The sequence below is a fragment of the Neolamprologus multifasciatus genome, chromosome 22 (genome assembly GCF_963576455.1).
Source record: "Neolamprologus multifasciatus chromosome 22, fNeoMul1.2, whole genome shotgun sequence".
Classification (NCBI taxonomy): domain Eukaryota; kingdom Metazoa; phylum Chordata; class Actinopteri; order Cichliformes; family Cichlidae; genus Neolamprologus; species Neolamprologus multifasciatus.
In genome coordinates, this window is record NC_140459.1 from 25,928,277 (window position 1) to 25,946,182 (window position 17,906).

A 17,906-nucleotide genomic window follows, 5' to 3' on the forward strand; every position below is an offset into this window, starting at 1 on the left:
ATGTTTGCACGATATACTTTTCACGTTTGAACAACATAATTATCACGTTATTACAATATAAATATTTTATTGTACGAACGTGATAATTATGTATATTGTAATAACGTGATATTATGTTGTTCAAACATGATAGTATATTGTACAAACAGGAAAAGTATCCTTTCTCTACCACTACTAGCTATTGCAGAAACAGTTTAAAGTCAGTTTTAAAAATGATATATTTCCCATAAATATATTTCCTGAAATAAAAAAACATCAAATGTTTAAACTGACACATATTTAATAAAATGCCTATTTTGATTGTGCATCAACATTTATTCTTTTCTTTATTTATTCATCAGGATTTGACCTTGCAGTTGTCAACAAAGTGACAACAGATGGAAATATTGATAAAAACAATTCAGTTATCATGTTTGTATTAATTTTTATGAGAAAGATTGCAGTGAACCTCTGTTACAGAAACACCAAATGCATTTTCTTTCATAAATATACAAGGTAGCTTAAAGAAAGGACCTGAAAATGTGGTTCAAAATAGCAGAAGGCAGTATAGATGTATTAGCAATATGCAGATGCAGTGTTCCACACATTACAGTGAACGAACATACTTGTGTTTTATATACTGCCAGAGAGTACTGTGACTGACCGTAGGTGTACAGCACAATGCAGACGCTTTTCAAACTGCCTCTTATGAATCCCTTCATGTAACCATGTAAACAACAGCAGGTAAGAAAAGCCTTGTTTTTGAAATTTGGCTTTACTGTTTTGCATTTTACTTTATTCCACTGAATATTATTAGGTTATTACTACCATTCTTCTTAATTTGGCATTAAAAAGAGCAGTTGAAGTTAAGGAAGTAGCAAAAATATTTGATCTCGCAGAAATACAGCTTTCCAAAAATGGTTTGCCTTCAGCCTTAGCTGTGTCTTTTTGCTCTCAAATGCTGACATGGTGACAATGGCAGTCCATAAAAGTAAAGCCCATCATTTTCTTTTTTTCTAAAACCCAATGGTACAAAAAACATTTTTCATATTTTTCCAGGGACACATGGATAGTTATATTTCACCTATTTCATGTTTTTTGCCACATAACTGCCATGAAACAGCTGTGATGTCCATTCCAAACTGATCGACGGAGCTTTTGTTGTTTTTGTGGTTAAATATTTTTGAAAAGTGCTTTGGACAATACTCATGTGAACCATTTATAGTTGTTTAGAAAAGTGAACAGAAGCCAGTAGTGATGTTTGTGAGCCTCTATCTATATCTAGGTGTATATTTAATGTGCAGGCTCTAAATAAATTAAACTTATCATCTGTGTTTTCAGTATATTTAGACAGCAAAGCTCAGCTCCAGATATGGCACTTTCATCACTGCGTATCTCTGTGTGTGTGTTTTGTCCTCCTACCACAGACAAGGTGGCTCATTTCTCTCGGCTGGGTGACGTGGAGGTGAATGCCGGGCAGAATGCCTCATTCCAGTGTGTCGCCACGGGAAAAGTCTCTGAGGCTGAGCCCTTCCTGCTGGAGGTGAGACAGAGGGATTGTGCACATTAGCGTGTTTGTGTTTTCTTTGTATTAATTATCTTCGCTCGCACAGTCAAGGCCACAGCTAAGCTTCTACATAACACCTAAAATGAGGCCCACGTCCTCCTGAAACTCTGATACATAATCTACATACATAATAATTTAAATCTACACTTTTTATTGAATAGTTGTTTTTCTTTAACAAAAACTAGAGAGTAACTAGATTTAAGATATATTATATAAACAGGGTTGTCTTTTTAAATGAATTCTGATGATGTATGAAAATTTCACAAATGTTGTTGTGATTTAATATAAATCTATGTGTTACCGAAAAGTCTTGAGACTCGATGCCCTAGCTGCAAGCAGGGACAAAACGGTGGTATCTGTGATTATCCTTCATTATTCCAGTTGTGCATTGGCATTTATATTAGTTCAGTCCACCAGAGCACAAAACCTTGAAAGAAGTAAATGAGATTTTTTCCGATTGGGTTGATGTGGAGTTTTGAAACGCACCATTAAACATTTGCTCGCAGTGAATTTAGGGATACTGAGGACTGCAGTGCTAAGTGTAGACTGCATCGTTGTTCCTTTTCAATATGGTGATTGTTTCAGATTTAGAGATTTGTTTGTGATTTGGCTTTCAAACATAGCAGAATACAAACCAGAGCCTAAAAAAATGTCCATTAATTCTCCCAAATGCAGCAATTTGTCTCCTTCCAGATCTTCTTCTTGTGCATCTCTTGGTTTCTTAATGCTGCTGGTGCTTTTAGATTGCTCCACGAAAGTCACGCTCTGACCTTGCACTGTGCACGGTGCAGTGGACTTAAAACTTGCTTGAAGCACAGAAATCAGCGTCTCTTTCAAACTGCTCCAATTGCCAGATTGTCAATCTGCATTTCATTGTGTAATCGTGTGCCAGCATACAACAAACTGAAAACACACCAGCACAATCTGTGGGACATCCAATGAGAAATCTAACAATAGAACCTGCAAAGAAACAGATGTAAGGATGCACAAGGAGATGACTTTAAAGGGGAAATTAGTCTAGGTCAGGGATAGTTTTGGATTTTTAAGGGAAAATTCTTTTTATTTACACACCATGCTAGCTTTTCAAGTGGACAGGGGCTTTGTATCATGAAATTGGGTATTTAATCACCACTTATTGTGTTCCAATGGTGGGCCTATTTTCAGATTGACACAACACAGCTTAACAAACACAACCACGTTTTCACCCTTAGCTGAAGAACATCAAACATCATTTCTAATCAGAAGCAATAGGAGTTTCAGCTAAAGTCTGGATATGGTAGAGGGGTGTTGAACTTGAATGACTTAAGTGTCCACAAGGTTTTAAACATTTAAAACCTGTTGTGTTACATCACATCAGGTGACTGAGATGAACTGTGTCCAACTTTCTCTAATGACGTGAAAATGCAACTTATACAGTTAGCACGGTGTGTTGGGTTCTCACCAGGTACTCTGGCTTCCTCCCACAGTCTAAAGACATGTAGTTAGTGGGGATAGGTTAATTGGAAAGTCTAAATTGTCTAAAAGTGTGAATCGTTTTCTGTGTCTGTGTGTTAGCCCTGTGGCAGACTGGCGACCTGTCCATGGTGCACCCTGCCTCTCCCCCTAAGATAGCTGGGATAGGCTCCAGCCTCCCTGCGACCCTGAAAAAGGGATACGCGAAAGGATGGAAGTTAAATAAACTTAAACTTAAAGCGTGCGTACCATTTTGACTACAGATATACAATCTTATGTTTTAGTATTGATACAGCTCAATACTGCTAAGTGGATCAGAGAGATGATCATCATGGAGACTGCTCTTAGTGCTGCAATATTTGAATCCCATGTTTGCAAATTATTTATTGGTGCTTAAAATAAATTTGGAGTGTTTACTGATAATGAATAAATAATAGACTGTTGGCCCCTTTACATGCTATTAGTTTAGCATTTTTTTAAATATAAGATATTGATATCTGTATTAATATTTGATGACTGTGGCCACAGAAGTTACTTATATCGCAGATTTTGGACAGATAGTTCTGAACCAGCAGTCTGTCACTGATTAGTGTTGTTGTGATTTTTACCAGAAAAAAGAACAATGACTTGATTGTGAGCTAGCAACACAGTCTACTTAGCCATTTTAATGTCTAATATGAAACAATGGTAATGGATGGGTGGTTATGAAACTGGAATCGGGTATTTTGTAGGGTACAGTACAAATATGTATTTCTTTTCTGCAGATACTGCAGAAAAGAAATGCAGTATTTATTTATTTATTTATTTATATATTTATTTATTTATTTCCTTTTTAACCATATCACATCTGTTCGCACAGCCAGTTTTCTTCATCATATCTGTTTACTTCAAACTACAGAAGGGTCTCAAGAGTCTTAACCATCAAACACCACATGCTTGGAAGCCTTTTAAAATCATCACCCTCCAGAGGCTGGATTATTAAGTTTATTGAACTCCCAACAGTATATTCAGTATATGAATTTAGCTCATCACTTCAGAAGACTTCAAACCAAAACCGCTTAAAATTTTAAATAGATTTTTCAAACTTGATCTGACACAACGTTAAAAGTACCCCTGCAAAATATGTGGTTAGTCATTTGCATCCTACCAAAGCTTCTCTGGCGTGGCGTTGCACGGACTCTGCAGGACTTCTGAAGGTGCCCTTAGTATCTGGCATCAAGAAGTTAGCAGCAGATTTTATAAGAGATGGCGAAGCCACTGTGAAGCAAGCGGCCCAGCACCCTGTTGCTAGTTTTTGATTTGTCCACATTTCACTGCCAGCATGTACTTGTCACTGCTGACTGGACGCACCTTACAGGAGCAGACGTGCTCCGACCGAGGCGTCTAGCCATAAGCATATGGCTCTCGTCAAACTTTGTCAGGCTTTTACCCAGAATCCTCCCGTGTCCAAAACTCATTGGCGTCTGAAGTTCTCTCATGCAGTATCCCTGCTTTGGAGCTCTAAGAAAAAAAAATGCTAACAAATGCAAATTTTTTGGTTTAAAATTTCAAGTCCTCTAACTTCATGGAAGGTCAATACGGTTGTCTCTTAATAGTCAATTGCAGAATTACCTGGTGGCAAAGACGTGAAGCCACCTCTTCTGACCTCGTAATTAACTGTGCAGTAGTCGTTAAAGAAAATGGGAGCCATTATGTTTTATGTCAGTAATAGTAGTGCGATTTAGCATTCTTACATAATTCAGAAAGTTTGTGATTCAGAGTTTTTGCCTTTTAATGGTTGTGTTGTGCGCAGAGCTGTTTGAGAGTTTGTGCCTCTGCATTTCCAGCTTTTTGATTGGGATGGCATTTAGTTTACAAAAGCCCCTCAAGTCATTTCTCTCATGCAACTGAAAATAGTTTTCATAGTTTGAATATGAGCTAATATTAGTCTTCATAAATCCATCCTTGAATGCCTCCACTCCTTCTTTTGGCCTTGAAGCCTGCACATCTAAGTGCTTTTGAAATGATAGCAGCAGGGAGAAGACACTTTGCAAATGAGATCTCTGTATACTTGGTGATCCATCCCCTGTGTTTCCACTCAATTTTATTTCACCCCCCACCCTCTCTTCTCTGTATCGAAGCCTTTGAAGATCATCGGTGTGTGAAAGAGCCATTTTTTAAAAATCACTTTCAGACTTTGCAAATTTGTTGACTGAGCTATACACACATGTGGAAATGCAAAGAAACAATAGAAGGCTTCTGTAATTTGACTGCAACTTCTCAGCCCATGTCAGCACATGTTACACTCCTCCCTGCTCCTCTCATTTAGTGGAAAAAAACCAAAAACTGGTAACAACAGAGAGCGGAGACATATCATAAGCCATTACCACCTTCTGTTCCTCCATTTGTTGTTCAGGGCCTGTTTGATCGTCAGCACCGAGACTGCTAATTGCTGTTTTCTCTTTGATCTCCCTGCCAATGCAGAGGTCCTCTCTGGACCAATCTGGAGCTGCTCTCCTCCACTCTTTCTTCTGTTTAGCTAGTCCAAACAAATTGTTAGCATAATGTTTCTTAATCCATTTACATCATATTTCCTCTGCTGTCCACGAGCCCAAAAATCGCAGACGGCACTCTCAGATGCTATTTATTTAATATCAACATGTGCCGAATCCAAACCTGAGTTAGTCATTATACAAACTCTTAATTGCATTATGACGCAGGGCTTGCTGCCAGACAGGAAGAACGGCAGCACACTTGGCAAACAGAAGCATTTTTGCTTTAAAAGCCTGCAGGTGGGATTTAAAGTTTACATAAAAAGCAAGCAAACAAACAAACAACAACAACAAAATAAACTGTATGTATGCTCTACATTAAAAAGTCATGTTAAACTGATGAAAAAAAGTGTTGTTTTTTTTTAACCAAAAAAGTAGGAAACAAATTTAAACAGATATTACATAAAAGAAGATTGCAGATTTTATTGATACCAAGGCTAAAGTTAAATTGAAGTATAATCTGTAGCTGTAGGCAGTATTCTGGCACTATATATCTAATTTCATATTTTCTAACAGCAGTGTATTTCCCCCCCCATCCTCCTAAACCAATTCAAACATGCGGATGTCAAACCCACTTGCTGGTGAAAAGTGTAAGCAGGCGACAGCTTACATAATAATCTACTTATACTGTGCGAGAGGCTGTATATATTCTATCTCACACCTGGAACAGCTCATTCCGAGTGCTGGCCTCTGATTTCCTGTTCCACCGCTTAAGCCAATTTCCAGTGTGCCTGGAGCGCTGACACATTAGCATGGTAGGAGATGCCAGCTCGAGCCCCGGTGCTGGAAACAACAGCAACCCGGGAGGCCTGTGTTACTGGTCTTGAAAGCGAACAAACTATTGTGACCAGTGACATTTATCACATTTATTAACCTGCCCTCCCATGAGGTTAATTCCAGCCCTGTTTTGTCTTCCTGTCTGCTTCTCAGATGCTTACCTATTTTTAATGACTTGGACAGATGCAGGTAAACACATACGGTTGGGTTGGTGCACTCAATGCTCTCTCTCTCTCTCTCTCTCTGTGGACCTTTTCTGGCTGTCAGCGGAGAAACGGCGTGCTGCTGGACACGTCCATGCTGACTCGGTTGAGTCACAAGCGGCTGATGGCGACTTTCCAGGTGGAGGCACAGCGTGGAGAGCAGGACCTCTACCGCTGCATCACCCTGTCCCCCAGAGGTGCCGCCGTGTCCAACTTTGGAGAACTAATCGTCAGAGGTAAACTGTAAACACTTTCATGCACAATAATACAGGGAAAACCACGACAATCAGATGACCCCCTACGAGAAAGCACTTGATGACAGTAGAAAGTGATAACTTCCTTTAAACAGGAACAAACCTCCAGCAGGATCAGAATCCAAACACGTTTGATATCCTGTGGCTATGGCCATCGTTTATGTACAGTATATGAGATTTGCTGACTTTGCCTCAAAATAAGTTTTTAATGAGCTTTTTAGTTTTACTTTTGCCTTCATCTTTGCTGTTAAGAAGAGGGCCGTATGTCTTCTTTGTGTCTCTGGTAAGAGCAATTTATGTGATGGATGTCTCATCATAAGCTCTGCAGCAACAACACATGCTAAATAGAAAGACATCCACAACCTCAGATGGGTCACCTAACGCACTGGGATTAGGTCAGTGAGAACTGTAGGGTATTTACTTTGTAATATAAAGTGGCTTAAGAAGACTGTTTTTTTGTTATATGGTGCTGTGTATATAAAATTGAAATTAAAGAAAGTGTCTGCAACAGAGATCCATACTTCAGTCAGCAAAAATCAGCATTTGCCTCCCATTTCTGTTCACATTCAGCCAGAAAAATGTTGAACATAAGCTATACGTAGATTATCCTTTTTTCTCCAGCAAATGCTCACTTGTGCAATCCAAACAGCTGCAATAGCCACAATAATGGGAAATATCCGAGGATGAAATACAATGCTTTGAGTGGAAAACAGTAAAATCTTCAGGATTTTTAAGAGAAATAAACAAAGAGTTTGGTTCAGTTTGGTCTCCTCGGTTTTTCTGCAGCAGTTGTGTTACTTTCGCTGTGCATTATGTGTTTAGCTGCTTCATCTATTTCTGATATCATAGTTTTGTCTCTGCAAAAATCAGCTGTTCTGAGTGTGTTACTGATTTCTCTCATTTATTCAACACATTTGCCCGTCCAGATGGGCATAAATCATTAGATTTGTTCTCTGAGCACTTAAGAAAGCTGGGAGGAAACTAAAAGGAAACTTTGGTGTTTATTTCCCACCTTGTGGGGTCTAAATTATTAACGGGGAAGGAAAGCTTTGTCAGTCCAGTACTGTGTGAGGACACTATTACCGGCAGCTGCAAAAAAACTCGAGTGTAATCCAGCGAGGCAATTGAATGTGTCAAAGTAAAAGTGTTTTGTGTGTACTTCTACCGAGAAGCTGTAGATTGTTGTATAACTGAATGTAAAGTAGCTGCCTGGCACAGATCTCAAGGATACCTGCTGGCTGACCCAATCGCTGACATGTTCTTTTGCTTATTTTGCTTTGTTGACCGTGGGTAGCCCTCTGTTCAGCTTGTCTTTTTACTGGAGACGTAGCAGCACACCAGATGAAATAGTTTGAGTTTGCAAGTTCCCCCCTGCACAAATAAGATGACAACATGCAGCGTTACCATATTTAGAGCAACGCCATCAGTCTGGGCGGTCTTGGTCTTTTCTTCTGGTTGATTTTGTGCAGGTGAAACACCATCTCCAGGGGGGCAATTTTTATTCAAGCCATAGATTCTTGGAGTTGCACAGCAGGGATTTCTCTCATCAGTTGACACATGGAAATTTTTCATACCTGGTATCTACAGGTCCCACTCTTTGCAGAGAGAATTTTCTTTCTCACTGAGCAGCAGAGAAATGAATGCAGAAGCACTTCCAGCTTCCTGAGAAATGGTCTTTCTTTCTCTTCCCTCACCCACTGAGTCCCAGCTTCTCTTTCATTTAGCTCCTTGTCTGTGCACTCAAATAAATAGCAGTGATCATCAAGCTGAAAAGACTGACAGCATCCTTGTCACGGTCCACAGGGTCATCTGCCATTACATGTAACTACTGATTTGTTGAAAGTCCGTCTGTAGACAAACTGAACTGCGGAGATGGGTGTGATATTATAAATATTAGGGGTGAAACGATACACAAAATTCACGGTTTTGTTTGGTTCGGTACTTTGGTGTCACGGTTCGATATTTTTTCGATACAAAAAAAATTGTTCATGCTTTTTTAATTTGTCATTTATTAAAATTATAAATATATATTTTAACTCAAAAGTACAGTTTTTAAATTTAATGTTGCTAAAACAACAAAGTAATAAAAAAAATAAATCTATCTGATCGAGAAATCACTCATCTTTGGAAAAGAGAGTTTGTTACAGAGAGATGGCTCTTTCCAAAATAAAAGCTATACTATACGCTTCTTCTGGGCTATATTCTCAGCAGCATATTAAACATATCAGGTCCCCATAAGGAGAATCATGTGCTAACGGCTGTCTAAATGACTCGGGTAAAGTTTGTAGCATGCCTGCTTGTTGTTTTTGTCTGCTTCCACTTGTCTTTGCACGAGGATGATGTCGGAGTAAATGTGCAGTCATATTCGTTGTGTTCCCACTAGTGCTGTCAGCGTTAATCTCGTTGAAATGACGTTAACGCCACAACACGGCAAATCTCCGTTAACGAGCTACCGCAGATCTTCCCGTGCGTGGGGCTGGACGGCGTCAACACGTTAACGAGCTAACTGCGCTAACACACTAGTTCCCAGCAATGTAATTGAGCATTGCTGGCACATCCAACATACTGTTTTACTTTTGTCCATGACGCGCTTACCTTCAGGGTCATACGTCACATGAAAACCAAAATAGTTCCAAACGCCAGATCTGAATGAGGGTGGGGGAGGTTCAATTTGCCATGTTGCAAGGAGAGCTTAACTTCTGTCTTGCTAGCTTGCCCTGCGCTCAGTGAATCTGCGTTCGACTACTCCGCCTAGGCTGCACTGTCGAGCGCAGATCCACTGAGCTCTCAACACAGACAGCATCGTCAGAAGGAAAGTTGATAAAATAAATAAAAAATTTTGTATTGTTCGATACATATGCGTACCAAACCGAAAGCACTGTATCGAACGGTTCAATATCGATACGAGTATTGTTGCACCCCTAATAAATATGTCACTTATTATGTCAATTGTATGAATTCAGCTACCAAGTATCCCAAATGGAGAGATGTGCCAGGTGCTTAATTTCAATTATTTGTCCTAAGTCACAGAACTATTGAGCCTGTCAGTGGAAAAATCTCTCTTACTCTGGAAACAGTGCAGTATTGAATCTCAATGCTGTAACTGGCAACCACAAAATGTGGTATTGCCATATAGCAGCTGTGAAGCATTTTTGTCACAATTAATAAGCAAGACCAAAGTCATACCTTTAAAAAAGCTATGATTTTGGATTACCTTGGATTCTGATTACCTAGATGTCCTTAAAGAGGTGTGTCCCAGCCAGCACTAGGTGTTGTTGATGTGGGTAAATGTGCTGGCCAGTCAGAGCTCAGTCGTAGCCTTTGAAGATGTCAGATCTAAATCTGGTTCAGAAGAAAAAGGTTTAGAGATCCTTTAGAGGATATGGGGAAAATACCCTAAAATGGTTTGATCTAATTTTATCTGTTTACTGACATTGAATTTTGTTGTTAAGTGGTTGTGATCAGACCGTCACGCAGTGTCCACTCTGACCCACTCTGACCCACAGACTGGTCTTTCTGTGTGGCTGTTATTTAAAGCGTAAGCGGTGCTGCCTTGCAAGAAATAAGAAGAGCCTAGCTTCAAATCTGCTGGTCTCTGTAGAGTTTGCAGAGGTTTTGTGCTTTAGTTTCCTTTTTGACAAAATTGAAACACATGTATTTATCGTTTTCTAGCCTTCTTACCTTTTACGATTTTCAGTGTTCAACATCTGACATGGTCACCTTTTCAACAAGCTTTTTCAGTGTTGGGTGAATTCAGCTGCACAGATCTACACGTGATGGAGTAAAATAACAACAAGTCTTTCCAAAATAACGGTTATTTTACACTTTCATTGTCACTGACATTTGCTAATGAGTGAGCAGAACAGAAACATCATTGACACTGTCTGTCAAAATAAAATAGGTGTGTTTTGAAAGGTGCGGAATCGTTTGTTGAAACACCGTCTCGTTCTTTACGTCCCAATATGTCATGTCATAAAACATCTTTAGGCAGGTGTTATAACCCTGCGATATATCAGTCAGAATCACTGCACACCCAGTTTCTCACCCACACCGTCGTGTGATGAATTAATTTGATGTTCGCCTAGTTGATGAGGGTCATATTATCTATCAAGGCTGTAGGTTTTTATGCGCATAGAGTACTGAATTAGTTATGCAATTATTCATGCAAATAAGCTCTTATTCAGCATCATTAGAGTGAAAATTAAGATTTTTCAGCATTCAAGAGCCTTTCACACTCTTGCTCTATCTATCTTTCTCCTAGTACTGATGTGATTAAAAGATTTTTATGACTAAATGCTCCAGTAGAGCAGAAATAATGTTATTGAAACTGTAAAACAAAGAGAGAAAATCCATGTCAGACATCCTTTACTTCTCCTTTCCTATTTTTCGACTTTTCCTTTCTGCTGAAAAAATGAAACTTGTTTTCCATCAGACGCACTCGCATTTTTTAATTGAGTTTTTCCTGTTTCTAATTTTGCCTCCAAAACCTGATTCTAATATGAATTTAAAATAATAAGTACTTTAAAAAAATGTAGAGGAAATTATTTTGGTTTCTGCCTTTCAGTGCCACCAACACCGATTGCACCCCCCCAGCTTTTGCGGGCAGGTCCCACCTATCTGATCATCCAGCTCAACACTAACTCCATCGTGGGGGATGGACCGGTCATTCGGCGGGAAATCCAGTACCGGGCTAGCCAGTCCACTTGGACAGAGACTCATGGTGTGGGTTCGCTTACATACAAGGTCTGGCACCTGGAGCCAGACACAGAGTATCACATCAGTGTCCTGCTAACCCGGCCTGGGGAAGGAGGCACCGGAGCACCCGGGCCCCCACTGATCAGCAGGACAAAGTGTGCAGGTAAGTCACTTTAAAGGTCACAGTGTCCTCAAAAAAAGAGTATACAACATCAAAGTTAATTAGGCTTCAATTACAGACAGAAAGAAAGCTGCTCTGGCATCAAGAGATTATCTCATTAGTTAGAATAAACCTCAATAGGTGGGACAATATATATTAAGACCCTTACATTTTAGAATGTGTGGTTGATAGAAATAATGGACATTAAATTTAGACTTACACAGCAGAAAAGAGGAGCAAATTCTTACACTTTTGATAATGGGAAATGCTCAAAAGATGACCTTGAATCAAAAGACTATGCTTCTTTTTGTCTGTCAGGTATAACCTAACACTTATTGGTGCAGCATTACGTCCTCTTACATAATGTCCATTTCACTAGCTGGGCCCACATCCTCATCTAAGTTTGACAGCGTTTTAGTAGGTAAAAGTAAATGCTTTCACATGAATTGAGCTGCAGTTTGTGGAAGGCCTTGAAGGGGACTGGCGATGGCTCACGGGCCTGGCAGATCCCCATGTACTAAATAGAAATGAAGAAGTTGAAGAATGGAGAAGAAGGAGGAAGGGTGGGGCACGTAAACGAGAATGATCAGCTTGCAGAACTAGGGGAACCTATATAGATGACAACCGGAAGGAGCGTGTTTGGAGGAGTAGTCCTGCTCCTGAAATTTCGATACATAATCTCCAATTATTGAATATCCAAGGTCACAGTGCAAAGAGGAAATGCTAAAAGCTAATGTAGCATGAGTTGAGAGTTGAGATTTGCTAGAATATAAAGCAACATAGGTATACAGGCACCCACTAAATTCTGCACTTTTTTGGCAAGCATTTTTGGGACGTTAGCATCATCGTGGCATTTTTCTGGTGGAAGATAAAGTTTTGAACTACATAGAAACAATGCACAGCCACACTAACCTTTAGTTGGTTAGTGTCAAATGTTTCAATCAAATGGGGCGCTCGTGACTCAAGAGTTGGGAGTTTGCCTTGCAATCGGAAGGTTGCCGGTTCAAGCCCCGGCTTGGTCAGTCTCGGTCGTTGTGTCCTTGGGCAAGACACTTCACCCGTTGCCTACTGGTGGCGCCAGTGTCCGGCAGCCTCGCTTCTGTCAGTGCGCCCCAGGGTGGCTGTGGCTACAATGTAGCTTGCCATCACCAGTGTGTATGAATGGGTGGATGACTGGTTGTGTAAAGCGCTTTCGGGTCCTTAGGTACTAGAAAAGCGCTATACAAATACAGGCCATTTACCATTCTCCGGGTCTATTATTTGTCAGATAAGGCACCAATGCCACAAACACACTCACAAGGTTCACTTTAATGTTTTAGATTGTAGACATAGAACAACAGCTGTCTGTGTCGGCACATGTGTCAATTAAAACAGCCATACCGCTAACTTGAAGCCTTACTAATATCTAAGTGGACTAGTCATTAAAAAGGAAAATTACCCAATGTAAAGATGTGTTAAGGAGCAAACTATTCATATAGACCAAAACTTTTTCTCAAGCCCTAAATATGTTTTTAATGCCATTTTAATATAAGACTCTATGGCAGGGATGGGCAACTCCAGACCTCGAGGGCCAGTGTCCTGCAGGTTTTAGAGCTCACCCTGGGTCAGCACACCTGAATCAAATGATTAGTTTGTTACCAGGCCTCTGGAGACATGCTGAGGAGGTCATTGAGCCATTTAAATTAGCTGTGTTGGTTCAAGGACACATCTAAAACCTAGTACCATAGTACCTGCAGAATTAACCCACATCATCTTGAACTTTGTGTTTAGCTGTGATTAGCTAATGTTAGCACACTGAAATGCTGATCACGGTAACTATTACACATGCTCAGGATTAGCTTGTTAGCATTTGTGACTATGTGTCATATCTAATAAAATGCTAGAGGTTGAGGAACTGTAACTATACATCTGACAGCTGATGAGTTGCTATGACACATACAGAGAACAAAAGACTTTCTTGTGCTGATGCGCATCTAGATTCACAAGCTTCTGTGGTGATATGACATATCACTTAACTTGTACTTCGCCTGCAGCCACAAAAGAACTAAAGGTGTTTCTGTTGTTATAGAAGTTGTCAGATGCTTTCTACTTAACTGTGGCTCATAATGAAAACACAGGATCTAGCCATGCTTTCATCAGTACTCATTTACATGCACGATTAGAGTTCAGTGAGAAGGGGATGATGTGTACAGAAATCAGGCTGAAGCACCAAATTCTTTGGTTTAGGACCGGTCTACGCCCAGCCATCAACTACAGCGTAGCACAAGTGGTTGTGGAGTATAAAGGTTCTCCATTTTTTTCATGTTACGCCATGCAAAGCAGAGGGCAGAGACTTTTCTCTCCCTCTCATCTGTGTTTTAACTGCAGTGCTGCTCATCTTGGTGAAAAAGACACCCTGCTGCTCTGTCAAGTAGATGGCATGACGTCCCTGTCACCTGCCACACTCTTTGATCCGCTCTTGTCACTGTCTTTCACTTGCCCACCTCCTGTCGGCTCCCATTGCTCACATCTGAAGCTTTATCCCCAGGGAGAAAGCGGCAGACAGCAGAGGACCGGTGACACCAAACTCTGGATGAATTTTTCTTCCTAATGTGTCTCCGGGAGTCATTTCTTTTTAGCAGAGAGCATTTCGTTTTGGACACTGGTCAATTCCATCCTTGCTGGTGCAGAGTATTAAAATCCCATGGGGCTATTGTTCAGAATTGCTGACCACACAGACCTCCAGTTCAAATGCTAAGTGAATGATGTGCCCATCTGCTTTAGCTTCAGGTCTAAATGTGTCCTGTATGGCTGCAGAAGGGAGATCTTGGCATGAATGCAGATGTGCCATGTACTCCAGCATTAATATCTTCTTTCCTTTTCTTGTTTAAGGCAGCATATGTTCAAGTTTTATCTTTGGGAGAAAGAGATTAACCTATTAATACTTGATGGAGTACATTGCTTCTAGCTGATACATCTCAAATGCCTAAAATAAAGTGTTTGTCAGATCTCCCAAAGCTTTCTAATCCAACTTGGAATTCTGGGGTCTTCATCTACAAAAGAAAATCCTCCCTCCACTTCATCTGCCACAGTGATTGTCTAGCAGTGCGAACACCTGTTTATGTAAAAACAGATGTAACACGTCCTCTACAAGGATTTTTCCAAAATAGTGTGTTATTTTTACCATTCATGCAATTCAACAAAAGCATATAAAATGTACACAGAACAATCAGAGCCAGCATCAGAGAGAGCGGGCTTCTGGAAAAGGATGCACTTTCTGTCATCGATAACCTTTTGCCCCTTCTTACACAAATGTATGTTATCTGGAGTCTAGTGTTATCATAACTAATAAATATGATGGCCAAAGCTATTATCATATAAGTGTTGAAATAAGAGTGTCGCAAATGGGTTCCAATGGTAAAATTTTATTCACATCTTTTAAATTTTTAGCTGTTTGATGGCTTTTCAAATAAGTCATTTTACCAGTAATGGCAGTATTTTTATGACCTACACTCCATTACCCACATTGTTTAAATGCATATATTTTTGCAAAACATCAACAAGCTGTCATGAAGCTATAGAACATCAATGCACTTTAAATATCAGTAGTTAGATTTCTAGATGCCAATGTCTATAGAAACCATTCAAAGATGTCAGCAGTCTAAAGCTCATGTGGTTTCACTGTTAACTACGAGGGTGTTAACTGATAGTCCATCATAATTTTAACATAGCTGCCGGCAAGAGGGACAGACCTCAGTGGCAGCTCACAGAGGCAGCTGTTAAAGATGAGGACAATGGCATGAAATGTGCAGATCCACTGGGACTCTTCCCCCATTCATCATTTCCTCTTCCAGTGCTCATCTCTTGTCCAGCCCCTCCATCACTCCCTCTGCCTCTGGCTAATCCCTCTGATTAGGCTAATCAAGCAGAATGTCGATTTGGGGCAGGATTGGCTGAGGACAGGCGGGTGGAGAGGACAGGACAGTGACTGCTGTGGTGATGCTCTAATGATGAGTAATGGTGTCTGGAGCAGAAGGTGAACATTCAGTCAGTGAGCTGCTGGTGGCAGACGTGGTTTTAACAGGATTGGGCTGCTACACGGGTGTTAAAAAAAATCTATCAATCCAGTTATACTCAGCCACCCTTGATATGACGGGCATGATACATATTTTTGGAATTAAATTTCTTTGTTATGATTGATTGTTGCTATTCTATGGGGAAGTTTTCGCTTATATCAGCTGTCAGAGGACAAAGCAATCTAACTCGGTACATTTTGCCCTTTTGGGAAGAACATCTTTTAAATCGCAAGGTCTCTCAGGAGTTTTCCTTCTCTGTCTTGTTTCTGTCCCCTCAAAGCTGATGTCTCCTCCGTGACATTGGTTATTCTTTTACGTCTCAGCTTCTGATCTATGTTTAGTGAAGCAGCAGCAGCAGCAGGGCTATAGCTGTTACTTCCCCTGTCTGCAGCTCTGTACCGCCTTGCCACTATGTGCTGAGGGCATTGCCCTCATCTTGGTTTATCTAACGTCTCAGCGGTACACTTGGAGATTCGGGCCAACCTTGGAGACAGAAATAACCTCTTTGTGCTTGAAACTGGACGTTCTGTGTCACAGGGACGAGAAGAACTGCAATCACAGTGTTCACACATGACAGCAGTAATTAGGCTTTATCGTTCTTATGTGATTCTCTGCGAGGGCTGAACCTCATTTGTGTTACAAGCAACGAGGAGTTGTTTTGCAAGCTTCTTCTTAAGGCAGTTACATTTTCCTTCCATTGTTTCACTAACCTTATAGTGTAAGTTTGAAAAGTCAGTAGCAAATGTTGCTGTGTCCATTTAACAAACACTATTCTTCTTATGTGAATTCTTCTTGGAGTGGTTCTAAATTATCCAAATGATGATTTTGTGTGGCTGCTTCTAGGCCATCTTTCACGTTTCTTCCCTATGGTATGCGTCAGGGTTCTGTTATATATTTACTGTTTCTGTTATATTTGTTCCCTCGTCAGAACTTTTAAAGACATTTTTATCACTGCATTGCAGATGAAATTCAATTGTATATCTCTTTTAAGCCCCAAGATTCTTTTAGCTACACATCCTACATAAATGCTTAGACTCTGGTAAAAGTTGGATGACTGACAATTTTCTCCATCTTAATGAAGAGAAAACAGAAGTCCTCTTTTTGCCCCTGACAGATTTGTACCTTAGATAATGGAAATTCTAGGTCCCATTTCCACATTTGCTAAATCGTCTCCTGTCAGGAACCTTGAGGTGACTTCTGATGCAGCGTTCACTCACTCACACTCATGTTTAATCTTTGGTTTGCTCTTTCTTTTATGACTTAAAAAATATTCTCAAATTGAGTGTCATCACGTCTGGATTATTCTAATTCATTGTTCACCTGTCTTAATAAAACATCCCTGTAGTGTCTCCAGGTTGTTCAGAATGCTGCTGTGAGGCTTCTGAATAAGTCCCCTAAGTTTATTCATTTCACACTGTTGCTTATTCAGTTACACTGGCTCCCCATCAACTTTAGAGTTCACTTTAAGAGTCTGGTTCTGACTTTTTCCCACTGTGTGGAAAAGCACCAGCGTAAATCAGACAACTTTACATCCATGTGTCCCCATCACATCCCTGAGGCTATGTGATCAGAGTTAAAAAATACTAGTCTTGACTGACTTATACCTGTGAACTTCCTTGGGTCAAAACTGATGAAAACTGAAGGAGAAGATTGATGTGAAACTGATGAGCAAATCACCTTCTGCAGAGCAGTTTAATACACTGGATATATATGTGTGTGTGTGTGTGTGTGTGTATATATATATATATATATATATATATATATATATATATATATATGTCATCAAGCACAGAAGAAAGGGTGAGATAGTCATCATACAATATTACATTTGAGCAACTTGACCTGAGACGCACAGTGTCAGTCAAAGTGTATTTATCGCTTTAGTACATTAGAAGTCAATAAAGAAAGAAAGTACTACACAGACAGAGCAGGTGGACATGTATTTCTGCTCAGTGTAAGGAAAGTTCAGCTGTGTCACCCACATTACATCATTCCTCGTTTGGTGAATGATTTAAGCAAAAAAATTTTTTATTTATCATTATAAATAAAATGTTATTATTTTTTTGGTCAGTTTTATTTGCAAAATGATTATGAGGAGTGATGAGCTCTACTCTATTGTCCTTCTGTAATACATCGATTTTTTGAGTTTTTGACAGCATGCCATGGTTCGAGGAACCACATGGAAAATATATAGTGGGCTATAACTCTTATGTTAAAGGAGTGCATTGTAAGT

The 17,906-nt window shown here is 40.0% G+C and overlaps 1 protein-coding gene across 7 annotated transcripts in view; it reads left to right on the forward strand.

Moving 5' to 3' along the window:
* The window catches only part of LOC146493618 (receptor-type tyrosine-protein phosphatase U-like), a 260,603-nt gene that overhangs the window by 153,062 nt on the left and 89,635 nt on the right, over positions 1–17,906 (forward strand). For all 7 annotated transcript variants that reach the window (XM_085147848.1, XM_085147845.1, XM_085147843.1 and 4 more), the window contains exons 5-7: positions 1,407–1,522; positions 6,574–6,745; positions 11,328–11,621. In XM_085147848.1, coding sequence (XP_085003974.1) covers positions 1,407–1,522; positions 6,574–6,745; positions 11,328–11,621 — 582 coding nt within the window. The remainder of the gene's footprint in view (positions 1–1,406; positions 1,523–6,573; positions 6,746–11,327; positions 11,622–17,906) is intronic.